The sequence below is a fragment of the Gallinula chloropus genome (assembly GCF_964237585.1).
Source record: "Gallinula chloropus genome assembly, chromosome: 2".
NCBI lineage: Eukaryota > Metazoa > Chordata > Aves > Gruiformes > Rallidae > Gallinula > Gallinula chloropus.
The window spans coordinates 44,239,025-44,251,732 of NC_140086.1; the positions used below are offsets into that span (position 1 = coordinate 44,239,025).

General features: G+C 34.8%; 1 protein-coding gene across 1 annotated transcript in view; it reads right to left on the bottom strand.

Moving 5' to 3' along the window:
* SNTG1 (syntrophin gamma 1) overlaps positions 1-12,708 on the bottom strand; it is a gene marked incomplete at both ends in the record, with an annotated part of 157,243 nt that overhangs the window by 24,938 nt on the left and 119,597 nt on the right. Inside the window, 2 exons of the mRNA XM_084260606.1 lie at positions 672-764; positions 6,164-6,316. Coding sequence (XP_084116732.1) covers positions 672-764; positions 6,164-6,316 — 246 coding nt within the window. The remainder of the gene's footprint in view (positions 1-671; positions 765-6,163; positions 6,317-12,708) is intronic.

Here is a 12,708-nt window from a genome sequence, read left to right on the forward strand (position 1 = left end):
TTGGTGATTTTTTTCCCACCTTATTTTTCTTCCCTCCCTGTCCTGCTGAAGAGGGGAGTGATAGAGTGGCTTGGTGGGCAGCCAAGATTAAGCCACCACAGTGCTGTATTATTCAGTTGATATAGCAAACTGTTTCATCAGTCATATTCAGCTTTTTTAACGCTGACGGGAAAAGCATGAAACATACAGACCATGGCTGATTTCTCTTTCAATAGTCACCTGAACAAAAATATCGAGAACATAAACTGAGAACTGCTGTAATAATACACACTCCCACCCATGAAAGAGGAGAAAAGTGAGGCAGGTTCTTTTCAAAGCTCACAGATCAGCTTAAAACTGAGAAGATTATTTACTTCCAAAACCAAGGATGCACCAGCAAAAGAAACATCAATCTGGATCAGTCCGGGCTTTCATGTGACATTAAAGAATGAAGACTTGATGCTTGTTTCAGATTCATATCAGTATTGACTTTTCAGTAACAAGCAGATAACAGAATACATCTTCCTACACCATTTACAGATCACCCCTGCGTTTAAATTAAAGCATGAGATATTTTACAAGAGACGATCTGTTGCAATAACAAAACCACATTTTCAGGATGTAGTACTTTCTCCAAAATACACGAAATAACAAGAGTGGTAATGTGGTGCAAACAAGTCTTAGAACTTTACCTTTGTGGCAGCATCAAAACAGACAAAACCCATGCTAAAGTCGATGGTAAGTCCCATAAGATGACTCTCCAAAACACAGGCATATGTCTTGCACTATAAAAGAAAAATCAGAGATGGTAGTTATTACAGACCATAGCTCTTCAAATTCTTCATAGGACCAGTATTACTGTGCCTTTATTCTAGTGTTTATAGATGTCAAAATTATTATCAGAAATGTTATCTGCGTGTAAATAGGTCAATTTATTGCCAGTGTATTTCAAATCAAAGGATTTATATCAGTGACGACATTTTGTACGTATTGTAAAAGGAGGCTTTCCTTACATTAGGGAAAAAATAAATCAGAATCAGAACTGCCTCTGTGGTCTAGCAATGATAACTGCTAAAATGTAAGTTTAATTATTTTTTAACTCTCTTATTTGTTTTTGTATCTGGTAACTTCCTCTAACACTGATATATTCCTTTTAGCTATTTAAGAAGAAGTATTTGCATTTGTAAAATACCTCTTTGGAATGCTTTTTATTGGGGTTTTTTTTGTGTTCTTCTGAGTCTGAGTGGAAAAGGTAGCATCTCATACCATGTAGCAATTGATATAATAACGGGAAATATCTTTTGCTTCAGCTAGTGAACCTATATATCTCAAAGAAATTTCTATAAGAAACCCTGAAATCCTGAAAGCCTTTCTCATTCTACTATTTTAAAATCTATCTATATATTTCCATAACATCACACTTCAGTACATGCTTTGAGACATCTATTAGTGTCATTTTCAGGATCAAAACTATTGCCATTCCTGAAGGCTGACTTCAGGTAGAAAATTCCACTTGTATTTTTTCATCACAAATTATGTAAAAAAAAATTAGAACATTTCCAAATCTGATGTAAATTATTTAAAGAAACCATTCTTATTTTAGAAAAATGTTATCCTCCAGATTAAGTGAAATATAGTTGCATTCTTCGAATGTTGCTGTAGCCGCTAAATATACAAAATGAGAACCGAGACTTCCAAAGAACTGTAAACATGGGGACAATGTAAATTACTAAATTATCAGTGTTACTAAAGTATGTGTTCTTTTTCACATTTTGACTATCAAGGACAAATCAAGTCTTTACTTACATACTCCTTGCATGAGATTTTCAGATTTTAACTGGTCTTCTCCAGAACACAAGAAGCTGAAAATCTCATTAACGACTTCTTGGAGGAGTTGAAATAGATATTGCAATGAAGGAAAATTAAAAAGTTCATAGCCATATAGATTCTTTGGTTATTTTAAATTTACTTTCTTACACTTCAATGTAGAGTTCTTTTCTGGAACTGAATTATGTGAGTGAAATGCTTTCTTTGATCACATCAGATCCCAACTACATATAGTTGTTGGTTAATCTTTGTAAACACACCTGGGATTTCTAGAATCAAGTTTCAAATGCAGTGATATCCATCACTGAAGCCAGAGGACACTCTCTGTTAGTTATTAGTAGGGTACAAGAGCAGTGTTTAAGCTTTCTATAGACAAAGCATGGCCATCTGTAACTCAGAAGTAAACCCAAGCCGTGACACATGCCTTATAACATGTTTTTGCGTTATTACTGAGTACCAGCTAAGTTGCCCATCAGTAAATGAAAAGTTTCCTACTGCTGCTGTTGAGGTGAAAAGAAGCAACTGGTCTGTTCTTATAGCATCCAACACTGAAAGAACATTATGTATTTCATTGCATGTATAAAACCTGAATTCATACAGCGTAGAGGTACAGTTGGTCATTTTAACTATTAATGTACAAACCCCCAACATTTTTAATTACAAAATCAATGATTCATCTCTGTGGTGTTGCAGTCATATAATATTTGTGTTTATATTAGCAAATAAAATTGGCTTTTCTTTCCAGCAGCTACATCATAAAACTGTTAGGAATATGTAAACTTTGATCATAAATCAGTGTTGCTAGAAAAGAGAAGGATATTGTCTCTGGCAACATATCACTAATAGAAGAAAAGAGTTTGAAGTAATACATTTCACAGTGACATACTACTTACTTCATACATGCCAAAAATTTCATGTTTTGAAAAAAGAAAAAAATGGACAGTTTTTTAAATTATCTTCCTAACTTCTTACCAGATACGAACTACATTTTTATTTGTAGACCTTCAAGATGCTCAGAATAGATATACAGCCTTTACTGAGAATTAAATTTTGGCACACAGACGGCATATCAGATTTTAAAAATGTATTGTCATCTAACTCATCTGCCCTCCCACTTCAACACCGGAGGTCAAGCTGCAATGTGCATTGTAGCACACCGTTGAGCTGGCATAGTTAACTCTGCTTACAGCATTCTTAAAAAAATTCACAAAAATGGGAGAATAACAAAAGGATCTTTGAACAGTGAGATTTCTTTGGGGAAGAATGTCCCTTGCTTTATGCATATGTTGTACGCACTTGCACATGATTCTGGTCACAGGCCAGGGTATGAATGTGAATTTTCAGACACTCATTAACTCTGTTAAGGTCTCTCTTTGCAGAAGTTCTTCCCAGGAGACTTGATAAAGTAAAATTTCTTACACATTTAACAAACACTTTAAATCATTAAATCAGTGACTGTTAATAATATATACTGGGGGTGTTTGGCTTCAGTTGATGATTTCTCACATAAAGCTCGTGAAAACCATATCAGAACTGAAGCATCTCCTTCCAAAAAGTAGCAGAAGATATTTCAGCACCCAATTCTTTTTCTCTCACAGAATACAGAATCTTAAATTGGGTTTATGAATAATTCAGTGGGTCAGGCAGGGGCTGAAGGAGACAACCCAAAGTTCTTCCTTAGCTTCTACTCCCTCAATACACACAGTTTAAATTATGGAAAGAATGATATGCTGTAAACCTTGTGTTAAGCTATCTCAGAACCTAAGGGAAACCATACTATAAGTTCAAGATTTAATTCGGACTTTCAAACTCGGTTTGAATTTCAATGAAGAAGCTGAAGTACTTTAAGCACTGCAACAGAAACCAGCTCAACACAATGATCCTTATATTAGGAAACAAACAACTAAAATACAAATAAGGACAGCAAGAAAAAAAAATCATGATGGAAATGGTGTGGTAAAATTTTTAGCATAAAGTAGCAGGAACACGAAGGGAATTTGACATAACTGCACAACATTATGCAAGCTATAGCAGTCTTGGATTTTCCATATAACAGTGCTGCGAGGTAGTAAGGAAAAAAGATCTCCATTTCAACTATTTTTTTTTGTGTTTAATAGGTAATTATGAAAATGGATTAGCACCCCTTATTACTCTAAAGAAAACTAATTGAAGAGTGACTATAATACTCCACAATGGCACCACGGCAATATTGCACCACATATTATTGCTAAAGTATTGTCAGCTTGACTCTCTACTCTCTTACATATTTCTTTCCTAACAAAAAACTAACCCTGCCTAATTCTCATTTTAGATGGCCTTCTGGCATAGGCTGTGAATTAGGCATAAGGAGAATTTATGACATGTTTTTAGTGAGGCATTTAAAAAAACATTTTCATTTGTGATGTGTTTTTTAGAATTATATAAGACTAGGGCCTTGATTAACCTCTCATGGAGGTTAATGCCAATTTAAATGCGTCGGGTAACTTATTATTTGTATGATTATGGAATAGTACACAACACATTTGAATAATTTTAAATGCAGTTTCAAACTGCAATTATATTTTCAAAATTGTATTATTTTATAGTAAGATAAACCTGCATATAGCTAGATTGCAATTCAAATGAAACAGGAGTATTGATATGAATATGATTGCATAAAATACAATTTTAGTAAAATTTAAAGTTTATATCTCAATTACGAACCTGTTACTTTTTTTTTTCCCTCACAGAGCAATGAGAGAACTGGTTGGTGATAAATTATACCATTACTTAGTAAAACCAGATTTCACCTGAATCTGAAAACTGGTGGATGAAAGCAGGAATGGATTGCTGAAAGATAAATGAGGATGCCAACACCAGTTGTATTAAAAATTCAGATTTTTTTTCCCAAACTGAGATGTAGAAGAAGATGCAAAATAACAAAAAAAAAAAAGGAAGAGATGTAATAATAAGAGTAAATTCCACGGTAATAATCCTTCATGAGTAGCCAGTTTGCCCACCTTCATAAATTTGATATAATCAATCAGTCTCAGGAAATCTTTACTTTGAGTTCATCATTGCTACTCTAAACATTAGTAGAATGAAAACAAAGGTGTAAAGGTTAAGATTAATCTAGGGTTAATATTATTAGGGAAATTCTTTTTGAGAAACATGTGAGCAATTTCAAATAAATATAATTCTAAGACCAAAGAGAAAAGTCTAAACTAGGAATGTTACAAGATGAATCAATAGTAGAAAAGGAAAAAAATGAAGTGGCTTCTAGGCTCAAAGTTGTTCCAAGAAAATTGCCATATATTCTTTTACTGATGGCACAGCAATGTTTCCACAAACAATGTTTGGATCAGTTATATGAGAAAGACAAAGCATCTCAAATATTTAGTAGCTGAGAAAATATATCGTTGCAATTTTTATACAGAAAAACTACACTTAGGGTTTTGAGCACAACAGAGTTCAAAAGGTAGGAATAGCTCCTGCAAAAGGTAGCAGAGTTCATGAACTTAAAGATAAAAGTTGAACCTTTCTTGACTCCTCCTCCAACAAAGGTGATATGAACTAAAACTGACACCAGTGTAGTTTTTGTAAAAATGAATCATCATTAGTATATACTAATTAAGTCCATCTGCATGTATTGGTTTATAGGTTAGGATAGGGCTAATATATAACTAACTAACAATTTGTCTAAATAAAAAGCTGCCAGTGCTTGCATTCCCAGGAGGATGCAGAAAATGAGTGCAGGGAAAGTGAGCACTACGCAGTTCTTGTAGAGGCTAACATGCTAATATGACTTTTGTAGGTGTGTATACAGAATACCTTCTGGCAACATCAGCTAAAGCTGTTCAAACCACACGTACTTTTCATGATTAGAAACACCAATGTAACAACTAGGATCAGGTGTATTACAATTTTTGTGACTATTTTTTTCTCCTATTTTAATAAGAAGTATGACTTTTTGGTCACGTGAGAAAAAAATGTCATCTTTAAACTCACTCTCACTCCTGATTATTATAAGGACAATTTAGTTCCTCCAAGGTTCTCTTATGTTATCCAATAGCAAATCAAGCAACACGTAAGAATATCTAAACAGCTGGCTTTGTCCCTGATCTATAGATTGTTTTCCCTCTTCCATCCAGGAACTTTGGTTAACAAAGATGTATCACTTAGTCAGAATAACTCATAGACTTCATTTGAAGCGATCTCTTCTGAACATTAGATGGCAAGCTGTTTTGATGCAATTACCTATATAAAGCAATAATAATTTAAGAGCTACACGAGGTCAGAGAATTTCTTAAATTGCATCATTATTTCATATAGACCTAATTTGTTAATATACCAAAAGGCACAAGGCAGTTGTTCTCACCTGTATCCGTTCAACTTCTAAAAAAGTTGCTGTTTGGAAGGCTTTTTCCCATAGTGTTAGGTCAGACTCTAGTTCCACAGAAAAATAAAGATCTTCTCCAGATTCAGACTGGACACTGAAGCAATGTTTCCGCCGGTCCAGTAGATCACTGTCCTGGTGAAAACCTGAAGTTATATAATCTGGCATACATCAATTAATATTTTAATTGCAAACATCTATGCCTGAAATTTAGCATTTTTAAATGGCATTTTTAATGATATAACAGTGTAGTAACTCCTGATCGACGAAGAACTGAAAATTAGGGGTTTGGTCTAAAACTCATTATTTCAACAAATATTAAACCTCTCTTTGAAATGGTACAAACCAACACTGCATATCTGGCATAACTTCCAATATTTTAACAAATCACTTCCTAAACCTGTTATCTGCTATACAACTTAGATAAATTCTACAAAAGGTGTCTGCTTTCCATTCACATAAGAGGAAAGCAAGTATCAGCTTATCTGAACTATTTGACTTACCCACCCTACACTGGATGTCTGGCCAAAGGATGCAAGAGATTTATTTAAGCAGTATGAAAAGTGCAGCTGTTCTGTTTGCCTTATAGAGGCTAGAAAAAAAAGTTTAGATTTCTGGTGACTTGTATGTGACTGTAGTCACATACATAATATATAGCAGAGACCATAGTGACTGGCAGTGGTTATGTTGCTGGCTTTGTACCTGGAGGAGGAAGTTAGTTTTGGTTTTACTTTCAAAACACCACCACACAGTGGATATCAAGATATAAATATATAATATTTAACGATTGCTAACATTTGTAATTGGCACTAAATCAAAGAATAAACAAGTTTATCTGGAAAGTAATTACTTTTTTAATATAAAAAATAGAAGATGCTTTATGTTAAAACTCTGGTATGTGATTCATCCTTGAGAAAATTATATTTGCAGAAACAATTTTAATTAATTTTTTCCATACTATGGCAATGCAGCAGTCATAAGCCACAAACTCACCAGCTGTCATTGCAAACACACCTGGGAATTTGTGTATATGTAACTTGGGTGCAATTTCTGCATGCTACCCCATAGCAGAGGGTACAGTTGACATCACTAAAGGAGACTCAAGACAGTATTGTCTTCTGGTTATACACAGCTTCAATAGACCAAGGGGACCATAAATAGCTGATACTAGCTGGAAGAGCACCTTACATTGTTAAAGATAGCTCTCTGGGGCAGAGAACCAGGAACCTAAAGCTGACCAAGAATAGAAATATGTAAAACAGAAATCTGTTTGAAACAATTACTCTCAGGCTAATAATGAGGCAATGGCAGACAAACACTGTTTTCCTCTACCTTTTCATTCAGTACACGTGACAGATCAGCTCAAGAAAGACAGTACATCATACATTCATGAATGCCACTGATTCAAACCTCTTTAGAGATTCTAGAAAAATCAGCTAAGGAGGCAACATCGCCCCTCTTTGCAATCACCATGACAAAAGCAAGTGGATCAGACTTTAAAATGACCAGTCATTGTGGAATTTCTTTCCTCATATCCATCAAGTCCTAAGCTTAGTAGCTCAACAGCATGAAGCCATGGATGGAAAAATGTGAATGAACATAGGCTGTTAGTTCTTAAAAAAAGCATTTAAAAATATATATATATTCTCACATTTTTTTCTTCCAGGTGTTCAGAGGGCTGTGTAGCTAAATAATAGCTTATGACCCATGATAAATACTTTCGTTTCTTTTTTTTTTTTCCTTTAAACTCAGGCCCTTCTGTTAAAATTAAAATGTCATCTGTGCTCACAGTATGTTTTGACCAGCTTTCAAAAGAAATCATAATGTCTGGGCTGTTGTTAATGACACCTATGTCCCACTGCACATTCAGCCTCAAAGTGCACAGAGCAGCAGCACTGTGACAAATGTTTAATCTTGTGGATATGTGTAGCAACATAAAATATATCATTTGGCACTTGACTTACAATCCCTATCAACAGGAACTGAATGAGCAAAAGCACCGGATGACCCTCACTCCTCCAGGGAAGAGATATTTTGTATAGTATAACATCACTTCTTGTCTAACAGGGTCTTAAACTCATTATGCTCCCAGAGCTACACCTGATTAAATGGGCCTGCTGGTCCATAACCAAATGGATCTATTCAGCAGAGAGTCTGACAAAACTCATGTGTAAATTACATATATTTCCCTGGGAAGGTTTTAGTTTTTCATAGCTACAACCTCAGAAGAAACTAAAAATATTTTGAACTCATCTTTACTTATTCTTGACAGCAGTCAGTAGAGAACAATAAATTATTACTAACGCAAACTCTTAAACATTAGTTGAAACAAGGCTATAGATCGCACACTGTAAGATCATGGGAATCACTGTCATTAAAGCAACTGAAGTAACAGCCCTTGTTTCAAAATGGAAGGAAGTGTAGTGCAGTGCTTGGTTCCAGAAAGCATATCTCTCTTTAGCTGAGCACAGTTAATATTTGATGCTTTTAAATTACACTGTTATGACTGTCCCATTATTACAGGCTTTTTTTTTTTTTTATTAAGAAGAATACACTGGCTCTGAAAACAGGATGAGTTCTCATGTAGACTGTGAAAAATGAAAAGTTAAAAGTTTTACTGAGATTGATCTCTGTTAAAATGTGTTTGGAAAATAAAAAAATCCCAGAAAAGGCTTCAAAGTAATAAAAAAAAAATGCACTTGTACTAAGTGTTACATCAAACCTAGAGGATGAAAAGTGAAAGAACTAAATAGGATCTACAATGTTAATCCATGTTTTTGGTATTTATATATGAAAATGGGAAGACTGCTTTAGAAAAGATGTAATCAATACTAGGTAGCATTTCCCCTCAAGTAGTTTACATATAAGAATTTCAGAATATTTCAACTACTGCATCATCTAGTAACAAACAACACATAATGTACTAATTTATTATTTACATGTTGTGAAGTTCCTATTTGGAATGAAAACAAAAATCAACATTTCCACAGAAATAATAATTTTCCATAGAATACTGATTTCATTTATTGACTAGTTCTAATGTATGTGTTTGTAATTTTTTTTTATATCCATTTCTATGATTAAAGCCATGGTAAAAAAAGTTCCTGTCAAGTATATTTAAATGTTGTACTTCAGTTTTTAAAAAAACCTGCTGACATGCCTATGAGCTATTCCATTGCTTCTTAGTGTTATTTCATTCTACTTGTAAAAGAAATTTGGTACAATTCTCCCTTTAGTACTGCTTACGGTCCTCTTTGCTGAAAGATAATTTTTCATTTGTTCTTGGGCATTTAAAAAGTGAAATCTGTATTCCAAATTTATAGACCTAACCATTTCCGCTTGTACAATGGCGGGAAACAATATAAAGGCAAATTTAAAAGACAGCTAACCAAATGCCCTTGTAAATCAAAATTTTTCTGCCTGAATCCAATTGGCAATTCTCCAAAAGCATCTGCAAATTTAACACAAACTTGTCAGGAGTCTCAAAACCAGGTCTGGATTAAGCATGAATCTTCATTAACTTTTACCAAACGGTTATTTCAGCTAAAATATAAAATGTCATTCCACCCATTTAAGAATCTGCTATGACCCTGTAATTTTATAATCACTTACTAGTTGATGATGGACATGAGCCAATTTAATGTTGATTTCTTAAGAACTGTTCCATACTGTTAATGATTAGCTGTACCATTTGCCCCTGATGTTCTCAATGTGAATTAACGCAGATTCTCTGAAGAGGAACAGTCACAAAACTTGTAGCATTATGTTAATTCCCTACTGGAAGGAAAGTACTCCTGCTGAAGGATGGGCTGTGAGGAAAGTCCTTGGCTTACACCCAGCTTCAGGGTAATCCAGCATCTCTGCTGACAGGATGGTATGACTCCTGCTTGCCTAATTAATAATGATGTCCATGTTAAGTGAGAGTAATAAATTTGTCTAAGGGAACCAAGTACGGCTCATTAGACAGGTCCTTTCAAATTAAGGCAGAGTGCTTCTTTATCACTGAGTAGTGACATCGCCTTCTCTTCTGCAGAGGTAATCTTTTCTCTTTTGAAAGACTGCCCTCTCCAGAAGCAGAACTGCTCCTTTTCAGTAAGTTGTGTCTTTCCAGTTTTTGTATGATCAATGAATTAAATACTTATATTTTGATTATTATTTAAATCTGCTAGGGTGCAAGAGACCCTCAGCTTTTACTACAGTGAAAGTTGAGTGATTCTACTCTACAAAGGCCTGTGAAATAGAAAGCAAAGCCATGTCTACCATTTTCATGCTCATGACATGATTTTTAACCAGAAGGTGCTCAAGAGCTGTCTGGAAATCTGGTTGATCTGTAAGGTTATATGTCATATATTGAAATGTGGCAATTGAACTTTAAATATTAGTGACACTGGTGAACTGTTTTTGACCTGAACAACAATTCATGTAAGATGTTCAAAACCATCCTTATCAGATTTGTGTACCTAAGCAGACAGAATAGACCATGACTTTTGAGAAAATTGTATTTCAGTTGTTAAAATGAGGTAAATATTAATATTTGAGATATTCATTACAGTAATCCTTAGTAATGCACAGATGAGAAAACAAACACAATGTGCTTTCTTTGTTTAGACTAGTTTAGTCCTGCAAAAAGGCTCTGCTTCATAACCAAAATTCAAACCGAGGACATAAATTCTCTGAAAATAAAAAGCATTCTCCCAACAATTCAAGAGTGCAATAACTCCACAGCGACAGTAAAAACTAATCACTTCATGCCTTTACACTTGTTGGCATCACTGTTTGTGTCTCCTTTCACTTATCGGCTCCATCTACATAAACACACATCCTTCTTTCTAAGGGATTCTAATGATCTATTTCTTTATCTGAAACTTTGGGAACACTTTTCTTAAGCATCACCATTAGTTGCTATGGAGATGGTTCTAATAGCATTTACAGGCAGCAGGGAACAGATTCACCCCAGAGTGAGGAAAAGATGCTGCTTCTTCAACATATCCTCATTAATCAAATAATAAAAGAAAAAAAGACCCATGCAGACATATACATGTTTGTATGTTTCTGATCTTATTTGGACCTTTCTGAATGTTAATGTTAAAAAAAGTAAGAAAAATACTGAAATTACTTGTGCGTATATATACCCGCACAGAATTCCAGCTAAACTAGAACTGGAGAAAATATTTTTTAATGTCCAACTTCTATGATTTCTCAAGGGGAAAAATAATTACAGGATAAATTTTACTTTCAATTAAATTTCCATTAGAAAAAACTGTCCGATTCCTTGAGAGAAACAGAAATGTTCATTCACTGTAACCTAATGTGTACAGCAGTAAGCTTGAATGACTTCCCTACTCTGCCTGAATAGGCAAATTAATTTCCTATTCTTTCTGATTAACAGATGATGCAGTCTCAAAGACCCTCGCTTGAATCAAAGCAAGAGTCAACACGGAGACGAGAAGGCACTGGGAACACCTTATAGCAGCCATCCAGTACCTAAACAGGGCTACAGGAAAGCTGGAGGGGGACTCTTTATCAGGCAGTCCACTGACAGGACAAAGGGTAATGGGTTTAAACTAAAAGAGGGTAGATTTAAATTAGATAGGAGGGAAAAACTCTGTACTGTGAGGGTGGTGAGGCCATGGCACAGGCTGCCTAGAGAAACTGTGGCTACCCCCTCCCCAGCAGTGTTCAAGGCCAGGTTGGATGAGGCTTTGGGCAACCTTGTCTAGTGGGGGGTGTCCCTGCCATGGCAGGGGGAGAGAAACTAGGTGACCTTTCGGGTCCCTTCCAACCCAACCCATTTTGTGGTTCTATGAATTGTGCTATTTCTTAATAACCACCACTCAGAAATGTGTTTATTTTAATGTCATATTTTCATAAACCAGACTAATCATCTGGGGAAAAAATTATTTTCATTCTTTCCAGAGAAGCATTGTTGGTTATATTCTACTAAAGACAAGTCAGAGACTAATGTACCTATAAACAGGGATTTAAAAATGTGATTATTACCTCTTTGGAGAGATATTAAGGTTCTGTACCTCTCGAAACACTGAGGTATTATTTGCTGGAAATTAAGTTTAAGAGCAGATCCCAGAGGACTAAACATAATGATTATAGATAGCAATGCTAAAGAGTGATTGTATCTTTTCATTCTTAGCCCTTGTTTACGACTTTCACAAATTTAAATCATTGTAGCTTGTTGGAAATTTTTTTTTCTAATTTAGTTACCTGCTTGAGGATATTTTTTTATTTTCATATTAAAACAGCTGGATCACTTCGGTGAAACAAATCAGGAAAAGGGAAGTTTGTCCATATAAAAACTAAATTAAAAAACACACAGGCAGAACCACCTCCTGAAACTGCATTTCAGGCCACTATAGACCCTCCATTCTTTGGAACAACAACTGCTTCAGGGACAGGAGAAAACTTTCGCTGCCCTTGAAAAAAAAATAGAGTTTCAGATCCCTTGAAAAATTTGTATTTTCTGAGCAAAATCTGGATGTTACCATTTTGAAGATTTCATTTCCATGAAGATG